Here is a 22,760-nt window from a genome sequence, read left to right on the forward strand (position 1 = left end):
TTTTAATTTTAAAAATAATTAGTTTATTATAGGATATTATAATATTAATAATGGTTGCAGTTAGTAGTTTTTCCTGTGTTTTAAGTTGCTGCTGTAAAGAAAAACATTTATTCTTCATGGAGTGATGGCTGCCAACTTGGCTTTAAGAGGGGAGTGGACATGTTCATGGAGGAGAGGGCTATCCATGGCTACTAGTAAAATTGGATACTAGTCATGATGCATACCTATTCTCTCCAGGATCAGAGGAGCATGCCTATTGTATTAGGTGCTGTGGAACACAGGCGGGACAATGTTGCTGCAGTTGTCTTGTTTGTTGACTTCCTAGAGGCACCTGGTTGGCTACTGTGTGAAAAGACTGCTGGACTTGAGGGGCCTTGGTCTGATCCAGCATGGCTTTTCTTATGTTCTTATGGAGCAAACTCTACTTTGACAAGGAAGAAAAGTCCTTTAAGCCTGTGAATTAGGTTTCCTGCATTCTAAAGCATGCCTGGGGTATTTAATTTGGCCCTCTTACTGAATGAGAGTTCTAAATGTTTGCATGCTCTGAGTGTTCAGCCAGATTCTTTTAATTAGCTAAAGAACTGTGCTGTGAATCTCATTTTTGGCAAGTGTTGTACTCTGAATCACTTCCCTCCAGGAAGAGACTGGAAGAATACTAATGCATCAGACACTGTTTAGGCAGTACTTTCTGTGAAATAAGACAAAAGGAAGCATCCTGTTCTGAACTGGTATTATAAAGCTAAAATATGCGTCTCTTTCTTATAGCACGGGGGGCATACATTTAAGCCATTAGCTGAAATTTACGAACAACATGTCACAAAAGTGAATGAAGAGGTGGCAAAGCTTCGCCGGAGGCTCATGGAGCTGATCAGTTTGGAGCAAGAAGTGGTAAGGGGGCAGCCCTTTCCCGTTCATTTTGGACTAGTATATCTTCACATTTAATAGCAAACTTAACGGTTGAGTGCCTATTGGTGGGGTATCAAAATCGCCATCCATAGACACAGGTTGAATATCTTATCCAGACATCCAATATCCGGACTGACCCAAAAACCAGACTTATTGAGCCGGCATGCAGGCATTACTCACAGGCCCTCAGCCAATTTGTTTTCTGATGGTTCAGTGTAAACAAAATTATTTTAAAATATTGTTTAAAATTACATTTAGGTGATGTGTATAAAGAGTGTATAAAACTTAAATGATTTTCATGTTTAGACTTGAGTCCCATCCCCAAGATATTACATTATGTATATGCAAAAATTCCAAAATATTCAAAAATACAGGAAGATCCAAAATACAGATGGCTTCTGGTCCCAAGCATTCTGGATAAGGGATACTCAACCTGTATCACACAGATTTTGTCTCTGGGGTGCAGGGCTGGACCTTGCCAGGTATAGTGGGCACGGGGATGGAGGAGGATGGAGAAATTGGTGCGGTCAGTCCTCTAACAGCGCATTCCTGACATGCACTGGCGGCCCGCACCAAAGGCCTTTGGAGGCCGGCGAAGGCCTCTGCCAGCGCAAGAGCCCACAGCACCGGTGTCCGGGCAGCGCATGCCAGCGTTTGTGGCCCCAGCGCCGGCGTGCAGGGTTGGCGGCTGCCGTGGCAGCACTACAACCGACCACCAATGGATCCTGCCAATGATGTCCGGACACCGGCAAAGGCCGCGGTGGCGTCCCGGGAGGCGTCCCTGGGTCGTCGCGGTGTCCTGGGAGGCATTCCCAGGGCGTCATGGTGCTGGCTGGGGGCCGGGGCCAGCAACAGGCAGCCTCCTGAGCCGTTACGGCTTGGGAATGCCCCTTTTTCCCCCTGCCGAGGTATTTTTTTGGTGCTGCATTGCCTCCTAAGCCCAGCACAGGCATTCCAGTCAGGAATACGCTGTAAGAGTTGATTTTATAATGGATTTTAGGTCAGGAAAATTCCCCAGTGTTTCTTTCTCCATCCAGGACCTTCAGTTCATTCTGTAACATGAGAATATCAGCATAACTCTTTGATACTGGAACTACAGTATTGGTCAAAAACAGGGTTTTTATTATGCTTGTAATGGACAGCTTTGTTTTGTAGGTCTCATTATAGTTGAGCCTGAAAAGAAAGTCTGCAAACTTATGAGCGGAAAAGTGTTCTGCATGATAGTACCTTTCTCTTTATGTCACCAGAGGGCGCCTTAGGGAATGTGATCATGTCTGCTGCTTGAGATTTTGATGTTCTGTCTAGACAGTGTGTGTAATGTTTTTTTATGAAGATTAGATGATAGCCTGCCTGTGTTGTGTCTGGAAGGATGATCTAGACCCATTTCAGTCTGGATTCAGGCCTGGGTTTGGAAAGGAAATAACCTTTATCATCCAGACTGATCTTTGCCAGGTGGTCAAGAGGGAGAGTAAGTCCCCATTGACTGTCCCGAACCTCTTGATGGTGGCATTCTAGAGGGGCTGGTTGGGTTGGAATTGAGGGGCACTGTACTTTGGTGCAGCTGTTACTTGACCAGCTGACTCTTGAAGGTGTGCTGGGGAGAATGCTGCTCAGCCCTGGGGCATTTATTCTGTGCGGTCCCATAGGGTTTCATGTTGTCCTCCATGCTGTTCAGCATTCGCATGAAGCTGCTGGGAGAGACCATTATGGGACTTGGAGTAAGATGCTGCCAATATGGGGATGACACCAAGCTGTATTTTTCCTTAATAGCTGAGTTGGGTAGATCTCTGGAAGCCTTGACCTGGTGCCTGAGGAATCTAAGGGGATGAAGGAGGGCCAGTAAACTGAAGGTCAGTCCAGCCAAGACTGACATGCTGTTGGTCAATGGCAAATCTGCTCAAGGGGGGTTGCAACTCCATCCCCCCCGAAGGAGCAGGTATATAGCTTGGGGATGCTGTTGGACCCTGGCCTATGGTTGAGGCACATGTCTCCTCCAGGGCATGTAGCTTTGACTGTTAAGATGCTGTGGCCCTTGTTGTGATCTGGGCATGGTGATCTATGCTCTGTTCACATCCAGATTGGATTATTGTAATGCATTTTTATGTGGGGTTGCTTTACAAAATGGGCCAGAAACTTCAGGTGGTTCAAAATCCAGCAGCCAGGCTGCTGTCAGAAGTCACATACAGAGATCTTGTCATCCCTGTGCTGAAAAATCTGCACTGACCGCCTGTTTCTAGGCACAATGCAGAGTGCTGGTTCGTACGTATAAGGCCCTAAATGACTTGGGACCCAGGTTCTTGAAGGGCTGCCTCCTCCCATACTAGCCAGCCAGCCAGCTAAGATCTTCCTTGCAAGCCCTGCTCTCTGTGCCTTTGTCTTCTGAGGTAAGGCAGGTGGCAACCAGTGACGGGCTTCTTAGCAGTGGTACCTTCCTTGTGGAATGTTCTTCCCTCTGGGGCTTGCCTAACATTTACCCTACTTTCTTAAGTGCCAAGCTGAAATGTTTCCTTTTTTCCTAGGCTTTTAATTAATCTTTTACAGGTTTTTTAAAACAATCTTCTTCTAGTATCAAGTGTTTTGAGGCTCATTTTAAGCTGCCCAATGTTTTATGCTGTGGCTGGGTTTTTAGTCCTGGGATTTAAAATTGCTTTTTAACTGTGAACAATTGTTATGGCATTTTATATTGTTTTACTTTGTAAGCCCTCTCAAGCAGATTCTTTGGAGGGCAGCATAACATTTTTCTAAACAAATAAGAATAAATTAATTTAACAATTATTGTCACAGGGAGCCCTTTACTGTAATAAGGACTACTACAATATAGGGCAATCCGTAAATTTTCATTGAAGTTATTTCTTGTCTAAATGAATACAGGCATTGCTGGCTAGAAGTAAATTAATACTGCATGTGTCTTTCAGGAAAGGAATGTAGAAGCTGTGCGCAGTGCAAAAGATGAGCGTGTTCGGGAAATCAGAAATGCAGTGGAGATGATGATTGCTAGGTTAGACACTCAGCTGAAGAACAAACTTATAACACTAATGGGTAGGCTTATTATTTTTGCTCTTTGTTGGTTTTTAGATTGGGGGAACCTTGATCTAAGTAAAATTTTCCTTTGGGGATAAAATTAAGATATAGATTGGTCAGCCCCCCTGATGTTCTGAGACAGCAGCAGTTAGAATAAAGAAAAGCACCCAGCTGAAGCCTGAGAGAAACTAAATTAATAGTTGAACAGTACAGCAGAATTTGTGTAGCTCTGTTGTTAAAATTAAGACCTCCTTATGTTATTTTGGTAATCCTTAGCACAACCATATTAATAATCCAGCATTATCTGTAAACTGTATGTTGGGGCTCAGCAACAGTAGCTTGGAAGCCCACCCAGTGAGTTCATGATTGAACTGAGACTCCTATCAGAGACTTTGAACTCATGGGCTTTAACCATTAGGCTATACAAGGTCTCTAATATGCATCTTTAAGTTCTAGAATTGGGTGGGGACAATTGAAAAACAAATCCAATAAAACATGGTTAACAGGGTAACAATTTTAAATCAATGATCAGTGGGGGTTTTTTTAAAAAAAACTTTGGTGTTCCCCATTAATTGGTTGGCAAATTTTGAAGAAAAATTATTATTTTTTAGCAAAATTCTTTTAATGCAGCTATTTGTAATATCTCCCGATGGCTGGCAAACACTATCTTCAGAGGCATTCCCCATTTTTTTCTCTTGCAGGAAGGAATGCCTGTTCGAAGATGATGCCTTCTGTGACACACACTTGCACACCTTCTCTAAAACAAAGCATGTACTTTAACTTCAAAGCCATTGTTCTCTGTGCTGTTCAGAGTTTAATTGGTCAGTTGGTCAGCGAAATGAAGCCAACCCAAAAGTTTTGCTGCACTCTTAGGCACTTCTGGGTAAATTGATCAGTGTCCAGTCTAAGCACACACCGTTGTAATTTTCACATTTTCCCTACATATTCTTAGAATCATAGAGTTGGAAGGGACCACCAGGGCCATCAAGTCCAACCCCCTGCACAATGCAGGAAACTCACAACCACCTCCCCCCTCCACACCCCTAGCGACCAGAAGATGGCCAAGATGCCCTCCCTCTCATCATCTGCCTAAGGTCACAGAATCAGCATTGCTGACTGATGGCCATCTAACCTCTTCTTAAAAACCTCCAGGGAAGGAGAGCTTACCACCTCCCGAGGAAGCCTGTTCCACTGAGGAACCGCTCTAACTGTTAGAAAATTCTTCCTAATGTCTAGACGGAAACTCTTTTGATTTAATTTCAACCCTTTGGTTCTGGTCCGACCTTGAGCAACAGAAAACAACTCGGCACCCTCCTCTATATGACAGCCCTTCAAGTACTTGAACATGGTTATCATATCCCCTCTCAGTCTTCTCCTCTGCAGGCTAAACATATTGTTGGGGTAAAGAACAGTGCTTCAAACGAGTTACAGTTTGAAGAATACCATCATAAAAATCTTCATTTTCTGTTTGTTCTTTGACTATAGGGCAAAAGACTTCACTCACCCAAGAAACGGAACTCCTAGAGTCCCTGCTGCAAGAAGTAGAACACCAGGTAACAAGAACCGAGAATGATTTTAAAGCTAGCTGAGGAAGTTTCGCCTGCTTGCATCTGTCTGTTCCTCCTTGTCATGTGAACTTGAATTGGTTTGAAACTAGTTCTACATGCAAATTCTGAGAAGCATTTTCTCCTTGTGAGCTACTGTGTTCAGAGGTTTCAGATGAGTTATTTGGATTCCCCCCCCCCCAAAGATAGCATGTGTGTGTTTGGTGTGCCAGACCAATACTTGTGCCTTCTTCCGTCATCAAACTGAGGTGAAGTCGGATAATACTAAAGTATCTTACTTGGCAAAATATGGGCCACTATATCTGCCCAACTACCCTTTCTAGGAGATTGATGCTTGTTGTATTTATTATTAATTAAATAAAATAATGTCCCACCTTTTGTCATAGCTCAAGGAGGCTTATAAATCACAATTTCATGAATATGAAATAAAGCCTGAAATAACCACCTTCCTACTAAGTTTTTAAGTGTTTATGTATCACTGTGTTAGACATCCCAAGCCCTCTATGCCTGTATCAATCAAATTTTTATTTCGATACAATATCAACTCTGAATAAAAATTAAAGTTAAATTAAAATAATAAAAGTTGATGGTTTTGGGAGGGATGATTTGAAGAAGAGGAAAGATCTTCTATAGGGAAAGGTTTTCAATCAGCCGTTTACAAATCCCACTAGACTGAAGGCAAAATTTGGCTACTTGAGTGGTTATCTCCCAAGAGGAGTCTGCTAAGAGAAGGGAAAGTTTAGCTTCTTCCAATCTCCCAGGAAAGGATGACAATACGGGGAGAATGTACTGCGATCTTATATCGTTGTAGAAGGGACATTGCAGCAGAACATGTTCTGTTGTTTCCACTTTCTCTGTTTTGCATGGGCATAATCGTCGATGAAAGGGAGTACGGACTATGCCTATAATTTCTGCTACTGTTTCGTCTGGAATCTAGTGTAAGCACAAATATATTAAAACTTCTTAAACTGTTGCCTAACTTAATATTAAGTTCCACTTCCTTCATTTCAGCTACGCTCATGCAGTAAAAGTGAACTGATACTGAAAAGCTCCGAGATCTTGATGATGTTCCAGCAGGTGCACAGGAAGCCCATGGCCTCTTTTGTCACCACTCCTGTCCCTCCAGATTTTACGAGGTACAGTCTCAGTGGCCCCTGACAAGCTTGCTCCATCTTGGAGAATGTTGTAAAAGCAATTAACAAGCCTGGTTTACACAAGCCTCCCAGCGGTGTGTGGTGTGCCCCACGTCCACACGTGGAAGGTGATGTCTGAAGAGTCCAATGTGTGTAAGTGATTGTTGTCCCTCTACATTGGGGGCTGTGGGTCAGGTCATGTGTGCATAGTTCCTGGGCAGGTGACACGTCCTGTGTGAACTGGGTAGAAGAAGTCGTGCTTTAGAATTAAGTACCCTAAGGTCAAGAACAGACATACATAAGGGCCAAAATTAATACTAAGTGCAAATGATCTTATGTAATTATGTATGATTAATTTATTACATATGATGAATTTATTACAGACAAAAATCAACAACTTGTATACAGCCCTGCTATAGCCTCTATATTTCTATTATAAGTATTTACTTAAGCACAATTAGACACAAAATTACAGCCTGACAATTACACCAAAACTAGGACCATACGCTTTTCGGCCATGTGGCCTTCTTCAGTGGTCTAAATCCATTAAAATCCAGAATTGCAATTGTACCATTATACAAATATATATCAGTATAACAATCTTTATGACTAAATAAATGGTGTTTATAAAATATGAAGTTTACTTATATGAACACCATCTAGGTTTTCCCTTTCAATTTTAGGCTTCAATAAATCTAAAAAATTAATTTCTTTTGTAAAACCCTCTTGAATGGGGAGATGTTGGACATCTTGCCTACTATGGTGCACTGATCAAGGTATCCCAGTCATAAAGATGTCATCACATCTGAATAAGTGAAGCTTTAGCCATGGCTCATCATCTGTATGCTCTGAGCAAAAAAAAAAAAGGCTTCCTGTTCAGTCCAATAGCAAGCTTACCTGGGTGAGACAGTCAAATGTTTATTCTGAATTAATGTGGCAGTCGCACGGATAAAAACTGAAACATAATATTGGGATGCTGTTTATGTATGTCTGACCTGAGGCCTGCTCAGATCTTTTTTGCCATAGGAATGTATCCTGGGAGAGTTTGTGAGCATGCCTCAGGCTGTGACCTCCCCCCCCCTGCAGGTAGAAGGGAACAACTGAACTGGACTTGTCTGGTATCTGATCCTGCCTGCCTAAGTCTGTATTCTGTTTGATAGCATGATCTACAGAAGGGGTGGGTGTATACTGCTGTCTCATCATGACAGACAGCCTAAAAAATGTAATTCATTAACAGTATTGTGGATAAATTTGAAGCATCTCTTAGTTTTCTGGGTGTACGTTCAGAGGGCCACAACTTGTTTACCTGCTCATGTTTCAGTGACACCTGGAGATCTCACTGTATTAATACTTGTCTTGCTCATCATCTCCTTTTCTCTCTGCAGTGAGTTAGTACCAGCCTATGATTCCACTACCTTTGTCTTGGAGAATTTCAGGTAGGAACGTTGTTTAGGTGAATTTGAACTTTTTACTTGTACAGATGTAGTTCAGGGGCAAAGTGTGAGGCAGGCCAAAGCCTTAGAAATGATAGGCAGTGCTGGCATATCACCCCTAGAACAAATGAATTAGGATGTGCTATACATTTCTATACAAGGAAACTCCCCCTATGCACTCACTCTTTGTGCCATTGTTTCTGAAACTGGCACATTGAAAAATTGAGCAGAATCAGTCAATCATATGTGACCCTCCAGTTAGGTTCATGTCATCAGCTCATTTTTACAGATGGAGGAGAAGAATTGGTTCAGTCTGGAGTGAACCGATCCCACAGTCCCAAAATCTGTTCCAGAAGCCATTGTCAGTCTTTGAAAATTGTGTTTTCCATATCCTGTTTGCTGGGACTGTGTTTTACTTTTAACAGCTGCCTAGCTGGAGAGTGCTTTTTAAGCAAATAAAGAGTGCCTCTCTCTGCAAATAACAAACTACTTCCCTGCAGGGAGAATTCGAGGGTGACGATTTTATACCAAAAGGACTTAGTTTTGTCTGGTGGCACAGTAAATTCAGGGGAAATCCCACTTATACAATTGCAGTGTTCAGAGAAAGCAGACAAAGTTTAGGGAGGGAGTGGAGGGGGAATTAGGAGGAAGGATAATGTGTGCATGGCTTTGAGAAAGGTGAGGGAGTTGATGGCAGAAGGCTTGGGAAATGATAGGTGATGGATCACAATATAATAAGAAAGGGTAATGTTGAATAATGGAAAGGAGTAATTTTATAGTGTGTGATGGAAGAATGACTCTGGGGAAATAACTCTTAATTTCGAGGTTGGAAAGAATATGCTAAGAGGCAATCATTCCTTAAAGTTGTCCATCTCCATTTTGTCCTGAGGGCCTTACTTTAATCTCTTCATTGGATATTTCTTTCGATTTTCTCTACAGCACTTTGCGCCAGAGGGCAGATCCCGTGTACAGTCCACCTCTTCAAGTTTCTGGGCTATGCTGGAGGCTAAAGGTTTATCCAGTGAGTTCCGTTGGTGGTATTAATAAAAATGTTTTACCTGTGAATTCCTCTCCCACTGTATTACAATATTTTCTAACCTGCAGCGTCATGTTAATGAGCATTATATTCTTAAAGACAAATATTAGTTAAGAAATGCTTGCATTTATAATGTAGGATGACATCCCATGTTGATGGGCATCAGAGTTTTACTTTCATAGGGCAGCCATAGATTTGTGGAATACCTACTAAAAGGGTTCTTTCTGAAGCTTGGGAGTAAGAATTTCTTTCAAAACACCACAAGCAGGAGGGAAGTACACAGAAACGCAATTTTGTTTTGCTTAGAAAAACCTGTTCTAGAATATCTTGGTCTGTTAGTTAGTGGCCAGTCTGTAAGTTGAGGGGGGAGGGGGAGTGCCTTGCCAAGGTAGCTCTACAAATTCCATTTTTAAAAAATCCCAAGCTACCAGTTTTAGAGAACTGGGGGTGTACGTGTGGATAGTCACAATGCAGTTGGAGAATGAAGTGGCAGAGGGGCTTTGAAGGGGCTCAGTGGGAAGATGGTTTCCTGAAGGGGGTAATTCTGAGGTCCATTGATATTGGCGTCCAAGCATGAGTGGGAAGGGTTGGGGTGAAGCATGCAGCTGTGGGCTCCCAGACAAAGGTTACCTCTGCCTCTGTTGCCTTTAGATTTAGAAGAATGCATACCAGACAGATGATTAGCATAGATTTTGCAACTATTCCTCAACATCTGGGCCCCTAAAATTTTGACCCATAGTCTCTCCCCCCACCCCCAGCAACCCTGGTACCAAGAGAATTCTATGTCTGTTAAGCTCCCTGCAACCGTGCATTAGGCAAAAATCTACTTCAGATATGTTCTCAGTTTGGGGAAACTGTAATACAACATATATATTTTTTCACATCCACTGGACACTTTCTAACAAATTAGTTTGTGTTAACTCTTTGTCTTTAAAGGATGGAAATGGAGTTGTTCGAGGCTACTATTTGTCTGTATTTCTTGAGCTTTCTGCTGGATTGCCAGAAACATCCAAGTAAGGAAAATGGCTAGCTGTTTCTCTTGCACTCTGTGCATTAATCTCGATGGTACTGCAGAACTGGGAAGAATGCTCACAAGGGCTGTCAGGGGTTGGAGCACCTTTCCTTTAAAGCACTTTTCCAGGAAAGGTTTTAAAGGAGTTTAGGGCTTTTCAGTTTTGGATGGAGGGCAGGGTGGGAGCATGCTAGAGGCTTATAAAATAATGTGTGGTATAGAGAAAATGGATAGAATGTCCCTCCCTCGCCCCAAATACTACAACTAGGGCAGGAGTGGTATCCAATTAACTTGATGGACAATAGATTTAAGACTGACAGAGGAGAGTACATCTTCACATGATGTATTAACTTGCAGAACTCACTGCCTCTAGATAAGTGATGGTTCCAGGTGGGCAGTCATATTAGTATGTAGTGGCAAAATTAAACAAGAATCTAGTGGCACCTTTACAGGCTAATGAAATTTATTGTGTATTTTGTTTGTTTGTTTTTGCTTTAGAGGTCAGGTCGTTAGATGCATGAAGTGTATATCCCTTAGGCCAGGAGTCTCCCAACCTTTTGAAGCCTGTGGGCATCTTTTGAATTCTAACACAAGGTGGTGAGTGCAACCACAAAATGGCCATCATAGGAGGTGGAGCCAACCACAGATTGGCCACACGCACAGAGGATGCCCATGTGCAGGGGACAAGAGGAGTAATTTCTAAAAAATACACTGGGAAAGAGTGAGAGAGAATAAAACCAACACTGTGATGGCAGCTGCCACCAAAGCAGCATTATTTTAATCTGTGCACCAATCAGAAGCCCTACTGGGCAGGAACCCCATCTCACAAAAAATGGGGTCCCTCCTACTTTCTAAAAACACTTTGCAGGCACCCTGTTGGGAAACCCTGCCTTGGGCAGATGCATACATTGATACCAAAAACTGCAAAACAGGTCCAGCCATTGATAAAATGAGGTTAACCTAAATTTTAATTTTGAAATGTGCAGGGTGAAACTTGTGCTAGTCTATGAATCTGAACTTTAACCTTTTGAGTTCTGATTTAAACTTGTCATGTGAATGCCGTTTACTTCAACTCTTCTAGGTCATTTTGCAAAATTCAGCTTGATAAGCAGAATATTTGGATTGAACATTCAAATTACAGTTAAAAAATAACTGTTTACCAACTCTTCACTAAAAATGCTTCCTATTTCATACAAAAACACATTTCTTGAGAATTGTTCTGGACTATAAGCAGATTGGACTTCCATCTGCTCATGGTGTGTGTTCTTTATTTTTAGGTATGAGTACCGTGTGGAAATGGTCCATCAGTCAACAAATGATCCTGCTAAAAACATCATTCGAGAATTTGCATCTGATTTTGAAGTTGGGGAGTGCTGGGGTTACAACAGGTTCTTTCGATTGGACTTGCTTGCGAATGAAGGCTACCTTAACAGGCAAAACGACACGGTCATATTAAGGTAAGGGAACATGTCACTGAATTGGGAAGTAGTCTGTTAGTGATGCAGAAGCATCACAGTAAGTCTTGTTGGGGCAGTGGGTACTTCAAGCCCATACTTCATATGGGCCATGAGAGCAGTTATGACCTCTAGAACTAGTGCTATGGGGGTGATAGTATGCTGCTAGAGGGATTCTGCTTAATTGTTAGCATAAGTGTCAGAGGATTTAAAGGATTTTGGCTGACTAAATCACCTGCCCTTTAGCTTATCTATAAATTAAATGTGCTTTTTGCCTCTATATCTGTGTAGAGAGAGCCAGCGTAGTGTAGTGGTTAAGAACGTTGCTTTGGAGCGGTGGAGTCTGATCTGGAGAACCGAGTTTGATTCCCCACTCCTCCACATAAGAGGTGGAGGCTAATCTGGTGAACTGGATTTGTTACCCCATTCCTACACACAAAGCCAGCTGGGTGACCTTGGGCAAGTCACGCTCTCTCAGCCCCACCTACCTCACAGGGTGTCTGTTGTGGGGAGGGGAAGGGAAGTTGATTGTAAGTCGGTTTGATTCTGCCTTAAGTGGTAGAGAAAGTTGGCATATAAAAACCAACTCTTCTTCTTGATGATCTCTCAAGTACTGAATAAATTATGGAAATTCAAAATCTACTAAACACATGCTAGAGCTCGGTATAAAGAGGCTTTCTGTAATATTTTTTCTGCTCCTTATGGTGGTAGCATATTAGAAACAGGAATGTCTCAGTAAACAATATATGCCCCTTTCCATCCTTAGCTTGTTGATTTTATTATTTTTCAAACTGCAGATCTAAATTTTAGAGATAAATAAGATGAAGGTAGGGAATATGGTTTCTGATACCCAGAGTTCTGCTTTAGCAACATTGGTACGAGCATTCCCCCTTCCCGCCGCACTGATTTTCAGTGTTTTTAATATTCCATATTTGTTCACAGTCATAATAGTTGAAAGATTTGTATTCTTTTTCTTTCTGCATACTTTGGGGAGGGGGTGTCCCCTGAACAAATAGAGATTCCTACCATATCTATGGGTGTCCTGATTTTGCTGTTTTTGTGATTGGCATGAGAACCACTCACTAATATTAGGTGTAGTAATTCTTCTGGCATGGGGCTTTTTTGAGTTTTTTGAAATCTGTTTGGCACCCCCCTCCATTCTTCATGACCACTTCTCTAAAGGTTCCAGGTGCGTTCACCTACCTTCTTCCAGAAATGTCGGGACCAGCACTGGTACATTTCTCAGCTAGAAGCTGCTCAGGCAAGCAATGTCCAACAAATAAATAATCTCAAAGAGGTAAGCAGCAGAGTGGTATGCAAATGCTAAACTTAAGAGCAGTTTAAGATATTGGTTAGCATAGCAGATTCGTTGGGCTGGTGCATTGTTGAGCAACAGTGTCACTCCATTTGTCTTTCTTTTTTTTGTCCCCTCAACCTTTGGTTAAGGCATGCTTTTCTTCTGAATTAAAGTCACATTTTCACACTTGGAGTACATGGATCACTGGCTACTCCGTATGTAGCTTTTCCTGTTCCTTGTTCGCTGGCTCTTTCAGTTACGCCCAATGCAGAGACTTAGCAAAAGTACCTTCCTTGAGCAAAGACTGCATTGAATCATGCAGAGATGCAGTGGTCATCCTCCTCTTTAGATGGTGCTCACATGAGCCTTTAATTGTTTTGCTTAATCCATTTCTCATGGTATACTCGTATGTTTGCCATCAAGCAACCTTTGGGAATGGTTGTTCTAGCATTATATTAATCTGCTATTGCTTTAGCAATTCTTCATCTCTGTTATGTATTAATGTGTTTTATTGTTTTTCTGTTTAAAACGTTAAGAGGCTTGCAATCGAGCTGTCCCGTACCCAGAAAGCCCATGGCATGTCTCCTCCAGACTCTCACCTCAGCCCACAGAGCGATGACTGCCCAGAAGCAAGACCCAAAAAGTCTGGACCAAACTCAGAAGTGCGTCTTGAGACTGTGGCTGCGACAGCAGGTCCCCGAGATGCCAAGGACGAAGAAGAGGAGAAAGTGCATTATGAAGACTTTAATGTAAGAGCCCTTGTATCTTTGCCCCCAAGATTCCTGGCAAGTTTAAGGCTGTTCTATGCATTCAACAGAATGAGGTGGCAGAATGTTGAGGAGGTAGAATGGACCGGACTACTTCAGACCAGGAGCGAGCGGTTAATTATTTTTAAGATTCCTTGCATCAATAAGTGGGGAAATTAGCACAGCCTCGAAGGAGCTAAACTAGAACATTGTTACTGGTGTGCCTACTTTTTATTTTCAGGGAGGCTCCTCCCCCCATGGAGATATGATTCCCTTTGTTCTGTGCTTTAGTCAATAAAGATAGCAAGGGAGTTGGATTGATACTTGTATTTTGGCAGTCATGGCAGCCTCTTGCTTTATGCCAGCACCTGACTTCAAGGAGGGAAGCTCCTTCCGCTTGCCCTCTGTATGTCCTGTTGAAGGCAGAATCAAAACTGGCCACAGAAAGAAGCAAGAGGAGTTTTCAGGCTACTTCTGGCAAGAAGGCATACGTGTCACAGTTGGGAACATGCTCCTTTTAGTTGGTATTCTCTGCCTATTACCTGTGATGGAAGTCGGACTGGCTGGCTGGCAGGGCTTGGGGGTTTCCAATTTTGCAATCTGTGTGTGGGTTTTCTCTCTCAGAAGATTTCTAATGTTGCTATCTCTAAGCATATTTTCTTTTATTGTCTAATTTTGTGTTGCTTTTTTTCTGTTCAGGGCTGCCTCATTTTCAGATTTAGCGCTTTATAAAAAAATTCTGTTATGAATTGTTTTGGGCTCATGATATATTTTGCTGTGCTTTGGTTTTGTCTTCCCTTATTTTATCCAGTATATTGTTTTGTTTTTATATTAGCTGCTTGGAGGGCTGAGTTTATTCAGCACTAAGGTGCAATATAAACATTGTTAAATGTCACAAAACAGTAAGTCTGTCAGAAAACTTAAACTGGAACTATGGTATGACTAGGGTTTGAAATGTGTTAGTTTCTCTTATAGCACATCAGATGAAGCTTCCCGGAGGTCAGTCAATGGCAGGATTATTGTTCATTCTTTGGCAGCCATTTATTGATGATGATGGCAGGTCAGACCCAATCTGGCATACATCAACTACATAATAATCTCTGGGAAGATACTCTAGTGCAGTGGTTCCGAAATTTTGAGTCATGGAGCACATTTCAGGAGAGAAATTCGTCATGCACTAATTTTCACACAGCACCTATATATTAAACCAAATGACAGTAGTATTTTTCTTTCCAATCTCTTCACGGAGCACTGGGAGATATTTCGCAGAGCACCAAGTGCTCTTTGGAGCATAGTTTGGGAACCGCTGCTCTAGTTCATCTTAAATCTTAACACAGTATTACAGTGATGTTATGCAAACCTAATTATACTGTTCTTTCAACCCATGATCAGAAGAGGCTTAAACTGGTATTTATCATATTCTGTCTTAATGGTGTCAAGCAGTATAAGCCACTTTGGGTCCCCATTGGGGAGAAAGGCAGTATACAAACAGAGTACACAAACAGTATACAAACAGAGGGAGGCGCCGTGGCTCAGTGGTAGAGCATCTGCTTGGAAGGTCCCAGGTTCAATCCCCGGCATCGCCAGTTAAAGGGACTAGGCAAGTAGGTGATGTGAAAGACCTCTGCCTGAGACCCTGGTGAGCCGCTGCTGGTCGGAGTAGACAATATCGACTTTGATGGACCAAGGATCTGATTCAGTAGAAGGCAGATTCATGTGTTCAAGGGTACTTAGACTCCAACATTTAAGGGGGTTGTCCTGGCAAATGTCTCCAATACCCATGGACAATAGTTTGGAATCATTTGGGTCCTGGATCTTCCCTTTCTTCTTCCTCCATTATAAAAGTTACTAGTTTGTTTGTTTTTTGGATTCCAGATTCTATTCCACTGCATTATATTGCAAAAGTGGAAGACTAGTCGCATTGGCAGGGTCTACGGAAGAAATCACTTGCATAGTGCTGCTAACCAAAGTAACTTCTGGATATTCTAAAGCTGAGCCTTCATACTAAATTATTTCAGCTACTTTGTTTGTTTGTTTTTGCATGCCTTGACTACAGCATGAGCTCTCAGATGGAGATCTGGATGTTGATGTTGCTGGGGAGGATGAAATGAACCACCTGGATGGCAGCAGTTCTTCTGCTAGTTCAACAGCCACCAGCAACACAGAGGAGAATGATATCGATGAAGAGACCATGTAAGTGACTGCAAGAATGTTTTCTGTTCACTGTTCATCTCCTTGGCAGCTGTGTCCATTGTCATGGAATGAGGAGCTGCATTCATATGAATGTAAGCTCATGCATCTGCCAGGCAGCTTGCAGGGCCAGATCTGCACAGGTTCAGCAGAGGAACTCAGGTGTCTTTGGACCACTTGCTCTCACAGTCTAAACAGCTCCACAGATAAAGTGTTGTGTCCGAGGAAATAGGGAAGATTTTCTCTCTATCTCATCTATGTAGTATATGTTTATCCACATTATTATTCAATGGTGTTGGCTCTTACTGTCTGAGGCCTAGTCTTTGCATGCAGAGAGGGGAATGCATTCTGGGGTGGATTGTACTGTTTCACATTGCAGGTGGGTGGATCATGTTTTTTAATGCTCCCCTAAGTAAAAACAAAACAAAACAAAACAAAAAACTCCCTGATTGAAGAAAACTAGGATCTCAAGAAGCAAGTTATGATGGCTTTTCCTCTAATTTTAATATTTTAACTTGCAGGAATGTTTTTTCCATCTTGGGTTAGCATTTGAAATAGTATCATCTGCCTGACTTAGTTACAGTCCACCTTGACCACCTCAGGGTTTTGCCACCTTGTTCTGCTGCTTGTCTAGACTAAGTCTAAGATTCTTGTTATTGAGTGGAAGCTGGAAAAAGCTCAGAAGGGGGTAGCCGAAATGACTAAGGGGCTGGAGCACCGTTCCTGTGAGGAAAGGCTAAAGAGTCTGGGACTTATCAGTGTAGAAAACAGACAAATGAGGAGAGGACATAATAGAGGTTTATAAAATTATGCTTGGGGTGGCAAATATGGATAGAGAAGATTCTCCCTCTTATAATACTAGCAGTTGGGGCACCCAATGAAGCTTATGGGTAACATGTTCAGGACAGACAAAAGGAAATACTTTAGTCAATGAGTAGTCAGCTGTGTAGTGATGGCCATAAGCGTGGATGGCTTTAAAAGTGGGTTAGACAGGTTCTTGGAGAGATCCATGAATGGCTACTAGCCATGGTGACTGAAAGAAATCTCCATATTCAGAGGCAGCAGACCTCTGAATATTGGTGCTAGGAGGCAGCATCAGGGGAAGGCCTTGGTCTCTGCCCTGTTTGCTCTCCTGAGGAACTGGCCACTTCATGAAACATGCTGCTGAGCTAGATGGGCCAGTCTTAACCTTAATAAGTGTTGAGTGGACATCCCAGCCATGTTTGAATTGGCCAGATTCATACAATAGCAACAAATACGTTGTCTGTGCAGTGTAGAATCCATGAAACTATTTGGAATAATACCTTTGAGATGGGAGACTAAATGTGTGAGCTTGTTGTGTCCCGCCCCCCCCCCCCCCGCCCCATTTTCTCACCTTGCTTGTAAGGTCTGGAGAGAATGATGTGGAATACAGCAACCACATGGAGTTGGAGGAAGGAAACCTCATGGAGGAAGCAGCTTGTGCTGTGGCTGGCGCATCAGGTATGTGGGAAGACCATTTTCTTGGTGTGGAGCCTGATCTCCCTCATTCTCCTGGCTCTCAGTTTCATGGCAGAGGCAACACAGAGCTGTGTATTCTGCAGGATTTTCTATTTTTGGAACTGCTGCATCATGTACTGTGTAGTGATTATTGCAATGTAGGGCAGTGTTCTCATTGGCTGCAAGATGTAGAATGCTTGCAGCTGGACTCTTTTTGTTTTAAGCACATTAGTGGAATACCAGCAGTTCCCAGTGTGTTTCTTCTAAAATACTTCTTTCTAAAATTAGAACCAGTCAGTGTCATTTTCAATTTGAGTAATATCTCCTTGCCCTCATAAGATGTGACGCGTTTTCTTGTATGCAGTAAATACACTGTATGGTTTAAATTTGCTAACTGCCGGGGAAGAGATGAAGCTTGTGAGTAAATGAATAGTTCCTTGCATTTCAAGTTTGACTGATTCAGATGCAGATTCATAGTGTTACTGGGACTCAGAATCGCAGACGACTTGTTTTTAAATTGGAACTCGAAATGTCAGCGCTGGCAAGATCTATTGGGAAATGTTGTTGCAAAGATCTGCCTATTATTCTGTAGGGGAGACATTGATGAGTTTATATTGCAGTTCTCTTAACTGTCTAAACCCTATTGTGGCTCAGATAGCAATCACTGGCATACGACAGGTAAATTATACCTCTGATGGAATTTGTTCTAAGCCAGGAAATTAATTCATATTTAACTGATTAATACCACCCCCTTTACTGGAGCCGAGACAGGGGTGTAATATGTGCAGAAGACAGTGACTATGTGTTCTGGTTTTTTTCTCCTTTTAGTGTTGCTGTCAGTAAAATCCTTAGTGATGCCCGTAGCCCACCCAAAGGAATCTCCCAGTGTTTGAATTACTTGTTCCAATTTGCCTGCTTTGGCAGGGAGCTTTACATGGGTGCTGGGATCTCTTTTTAAGTTGGACTTAAATGGCGAGTCCGGCTAAATACCTCTCAGTCACTTTCTTCTGCACAGCAAGCAAAATGCTTCTCTGCTGCATACTAATAGAAGGATTCTGCCGTCAGGGGTAATACTTGGTAAGGTGTGGTATAGGAGAGGGAAGAGGGCAGAAAGCTAAGTGGGGATTTTAGGCTATGTATGGTGTAAGTCCACAGAGCCTTTTAACCCATACAGTTCTGCTACCCCTTCTGCCCACACACAGCTGAAGTGTATCTGGCCTAATAGAGAATACTTCCTCCCCCCCCACTTACAAAACTCCTTTGCTTGGCTTCCCGAAGGCAATTCTTGTTCACTAGAAGCACATGGCTGTTTGCAAGCCAGTGTCCAATGTTTCTGTGGTGATGCCTGTGGTGTCCTGAAGTTGTAAACAACCAAACAATTGGAATGGAAAGACTTTCTGTTACTACTTTGTGCTGCTAAACTCTTCCTCGGGCTGGCCTCCAGTTTGACGGCATTCCTCTGTGTTTTGTTGACGCAGTAGATGTGTATGTCATCCCTTGTCCTACATGGAATGCCCCAGCATGGTTTTACAGGATTTTTTTTATTCCCTTCCTTCATCCCTTAATTAATTTTGATTAATTGAATGTCAGGTGAGAAAAATTTACCCGTATAATGATTTTATGCATGCCCAGCATTTCGTTTAACGTGGTCTGCTACGTGTGTGTTGCAGCTGCTCATGTGGCCTTAGTGCGCCAGTGCAGTGCCTATCTGGGGAGACTTTGCTCTCTGGGCCTGTCATGCCAAAATGAAACACAAAGCAGCTGAGAGCCCAGCTTAAACGAGACGCTGGGCACATGGAAGCCTCAAAGGGTAGGATCTTATTCACAAACATCATGTTTAACGTATCTGTTTAGTTTGAGGTTGTGGCTCTAGATAAAAGGGCCTCTGGAAGAAATTATTCGGGGGGGAGCAAGATAAAGATTAATTTCTTGATGCATGGAGATACTAGAAAATGCAGAAAAGATTGTGAGAAAAGGGAATGGAACCAGAGAGCCAGCATGGTGTAGTGGTTAAGAGTGGTGGTTTGGAGTGGTGGACTTTGATCTGGAGAACTGGGTTTGATTCCCCACTCCTCCACATGAGCGGCGGAGTCTAATCTGGTGAACTGGGTTGGTTTCCCTACTCCTACACATGAAGCCAGCTGGGTGACCTTGGGCTAGTCACACTCAGCCCCGTCTACCTCACAGGGTGTCTGTTGTGGGGAGGGGAAGGTGATTGTAAGCCGGTTTGATTCTTCCTTAAGTGGGAGAGAAAGTCATTGTATAAAAACCAACTCTTCTTCTTCTTCTTCATAAAAACAAGGCCAGTTTCAGAACTAGTGAGTGATTGCTACTAGATTCAAGGTTTGCACCCTTTAAAGCAAGTTAGGGACTGCAGAATCACTTAATGTAACAGACCTAGTGTTCCTTGTTCTTTGACGAGCTGTTCTAGAAGTATAATACTGGGGCCTGAATGTGTAATTCTCCTGTTCCAGTTTCTTCTCAGCCAAGTGACTTGGTAGGCTTAGGCAAACCACTCTCTCTGCAGCAGTCCCACATTCGCAGTATGGAATTTATAATGCTGACCAACTTTACAGTACCCATCAGGGCTACTGATATGTGTCACGTGGTTTTTGCTATCAACAAAACCTGTATAAAACCAGTTCTTGGTATTGTTATTCTTCCAGGCGGGAGCCATGGCTATCCTACCACAAGCAGCCGTATGTCAAGGCGGGGAGGAAGTGCGCTGGGCTCTTCTTCCAGTACCAGTTTACTTGACATAGACCCCTTGACTTTAATACACTTGTTGGACCTGAAAGACAGAAACGGGATGGAAAACTTGTGGGGTCTACAGCCACGCCCTCCAGCTTCCCTTCTACAGAACAGAGGTGAGTGGCCAGCTCTAAAAATCACCTTCTTCCCTCTGGGAGATCATTGCAATGTGTTCACATCTGTGGTTTCTCCTTGTTTGTTGTGCTTCTTTAAGAAATTGTTGGGTTATCGTTGTTGTTTTTTCTCGGTAATTATTCTTTCTTTTGTGGCTCTGGGCTTCTGATAAGAACCACCATCTTAAACCTTCTTATGTGGAAGTAATCCCACTGGAATCAACAACTCTTAATCCCACATAACGTGACGAAGGGGCAAATCACCACATAATGTGATGAAAGGGCAAATCACCGTCATGATTATTGGTGTAATAGTCCTTAAGAGTTTTGCAAAGACCTCTTCAGTACATTTGTGGTATGTTAAAAATGGTTTTAAAGTAATAGGATGGACTTGAAGACCATATATTGGTATTTCTGCCTGCTAAAGCTGTGCATAAAGGATTTATACAGTACAAATTTAGGCAGTAAATATCTCTATCATGTGTCTTCCCACACCCACCCATGACTATCACAGTCCAAGGGTAAGATTCCTCAGAAATGCCCATGTTTGGTTGTCATCTCATTGGTTCTGCATTCTGTGGTACTTTGAAGGGTCAAGTCTCTTCTGCTTAATAAAATTCTGTTTTCCTGTATTGTTAGAAGATTCCTCTCCCGCCCTTTGTTCTGGAGTAGTAATTGCATTCCATGGGCGGCAGCCTCCACTGTTCAAGCAGAAGTGAGCGAGGTGCGGGTGTGCAGAGGTGCCCCCCCGTGTTCCTTGCCCCTGCACTCTTCACTGCTGTCTCCACCCATTCCCCTTTGCCATGTCTGTGCAGGAGCACTGTTGCAGAGGGAAATCTTGCCAGCCCCCCTTGCCAGCTGAGCTGAGTTTCAGCTATCAAGTTGAAAACAAAACCTGTAAAAAGGTGGAGGTGGTGGGGACATATATTAGCTCTGTCCCTCCCTGAGTTGGCTGCAGGCAGAGCCTTCATTTGGGACACCTGCCTGCAGCCGCCTTGGTCTTTCCCCCTTTGAGCTGGAGTGAAGGATGTTTTTTTTTTTTTTTTTTGTCGTGACTTAAAGGGGAAAACTGCAGACGGAACATGGTTTTATGTGAAAGGGAAAAAAAACCCCACCGTAGTTGGGGAGGGAAGGTAGCTCAAAAGGTCCGGTGCAGAATGGGTCTTAGCCTATTGAAGGACGATCATGGGAGTCTTGTGGCACCAAAAGACCCCATACATTTTTGTAGAGTGGGGCTTATTGCCTTGTGGAAGGGGAGTTCTAGTCCCCAAAAGCTTACCCTATCATAAAAAAGGTATTCTTTAAGGTGTCTTAAGACTTCTGTTTGGTTTTTTCCAAACATGATTATGCTTCCCAGTATACATACACACACTCCATATGTACTTATTTGTACACAAAACCCAATTTCTCAAGTGCCTCTGAAAGAATGTGTAGGTTTAGTCATCGTTTGATTTATTCTAGTGAGAGGATAACCATAAGCCAAATGCAAAAACAGCAACAAGAATCAATGCTGTAGACACATTTCACAATGTGGTTAAAACAGAGTACATTTTAGTTTGTTAGGGGTGTACACTGGCTGTAGTAGGTTAAATTAATCCAAACTATTATTGATTTTGCACAGCATGCCTCCAGTACTTGGTAGTTCTGTGCTCATATAGCAGCCTGTGGGGGAAAATAGGCCAGTTTGGATGCTTCCAGATGCTGAGGTGCCTATAACCAGCCACCATCCTTTATGTACACAAGGCTCAGGGGCTTGATTCTCAGCTGTGTTAGGGGAGAGATCACTTAACCTTAACTGCACTAGATATGCTTCTGAAAATCTAGCCTCTACCAAGCCTTAACTGAATACATACAGCGGGAAAAGGTGGCTTTAATTGTACATGTCCTTCATTTACTACAGGCCAGTGAAGGTCAGATGTTCCTCTTGTTAGCAAAGAATCGGTAAACTAAATCACATCTGGTAAATAGACTTGGCAGGCATGACGTATTTGTGCCAGGCTAATTGGCCCACAGCCAGCGATATCTTGTTTCAGGTCACTTTGAAACAACTGTTTTGTTGACTTAATAGAGCAGAAGAGAAATGATGATCCATCTGGTGCACGCGCATGCGCACATCTTCTTTCCATCCTTCTGTTCCCTGTAATGATAGGGGGAGAGTGGCAGGAACACACTTCGGCTGATGGCTTTTGATTTAGCCTCATGCTGTTGCTAAAGAAAAATGGCTGAATAGTTTGGTTCTGGATTCTTTTAGTAAAGCATTTTAAAGACAACTTGGTGTATGCTGATGAATAGAGTTTTGCTGCAATTGCCATTACAGTCTTCCACAATTTTGGTGTCTTGATCCCCCTGGGTAGGCAGAGGAGGATGTTTGGTTCGTCCATTCATTCTCTCTCTCTCTCTCTCTCTGTTGTAGTGTAAGTAGAGTATCTGTTATGCCAGCCTCATTTGTTTTTTTCTGAATATAGGTCAGTATAGGAGAGCTGCTTTCCAGTTTGATCTGTTATTGGTACGATGGGGGATCCTCTTAATGAAGAGGAACTTCTGGAAGAAAATCTATTCCAACTCAGCTGCAGGAGTGTTTTACTTAATGGATACCTCATACCTTTCCATGTCAGGATAGCCAC

General features: G+C 42.7%; 2 protein-coding genes across 2 annotated transcripts in view; both read left to right on the forward strand.

Annotated features, from left to right (window-relative positions):
* Nucleotides 1–19,241, forward strand: part of SKA2 (spindle and kinetochore associated complex subunit 2) — a 56,378-nt gene extending 37,137 nt beyond the window's left edge. Inside the window, exon 6 of the mRNA XM_056865501.1 lies at nucleotides 19,231–19,241. The gene's annotated coding sequence lies outside the window, so the exon portion shown is untranslated. The remainder of the gene's footprint in view (nucleotides 1–19,230) is intronic.
* TRIM37 (tripartite motif containing 37) overlaps nucleotides 1–22,760 on the forward strand; it is a 55,886-nt gene that overhangs the window by 15,498 nt on the left and 17,628 nt on the right. Inside the window, exons 6-18 of the mRNA XM_056865502.1 lie at nucleotides 766–888; nucleotides 3,822–3,945; nucleotides 5,413–5,480; nucleotides 6,504–6,628; nucleotides 8,011–8,061; nucleotides 8,998–9,079; nucleotides 10,031–10,107; nucleotides 11,384–11,563; nucleotides 12,743–12,857; nucleotides 13,394–13,606; nucleotides 15,660–15,796; nucleotides 17,181–17,275; nucleotides 19,939–20,139. Of these exons, the coding sequence (XP_056721480.1) occupies nucleotides 766–888; nucleotides 3,822–3,945; nucleotides 5,413–5,480; nucleotides 6,504–6,628; nucleotides 8,011–8,061; nucleotides 8,998–9,079; nucleotides 10,031–10,107; nucleotides 11,384–11,563; nucleotides 12,743–12,857; nucleotides 13,394–13,606; nucleotides 15,660–15,796; nucleotides 17,181–17,275; nucleotides 19,939–20,139 (1,591 nt within the window). The remainder of the gene's footprint in view (nucleotides 1–765; nucleotides 889–3,821; nucleotides 3,946–5,412; nucleotides 5,481–6,503; nucleotides 6,629–8,010; nucleotides 8,062–8,997; nucleotides 9,080–10,030; nucleotides 10,108–11,383; nucleotides 11,564–12,742; nucleotides 12,858–13,393; nucleotides 13,607–15,659; nucleotides 15,797–17,180; nucleotides 17,276–19,938; nucleotides 20,140–22,760) is intronic.

The sequence above is a fragment of the Euleptes europaea genome, chromosome 19 (assembly GCF_029931775.1).
Source record: "Euleptes europaea isolate rEulEur1 chromosome 19, rEulEur1.hap1, whole genome shotgun sequence".
Taxonomy (NCBI): domain Eukaryota; kingdom Metazoa; phylum Chordata; class Lepidosauria; order Squamata; family Sphaerodactylidae; genus Euleptes; species Euleptes europaea.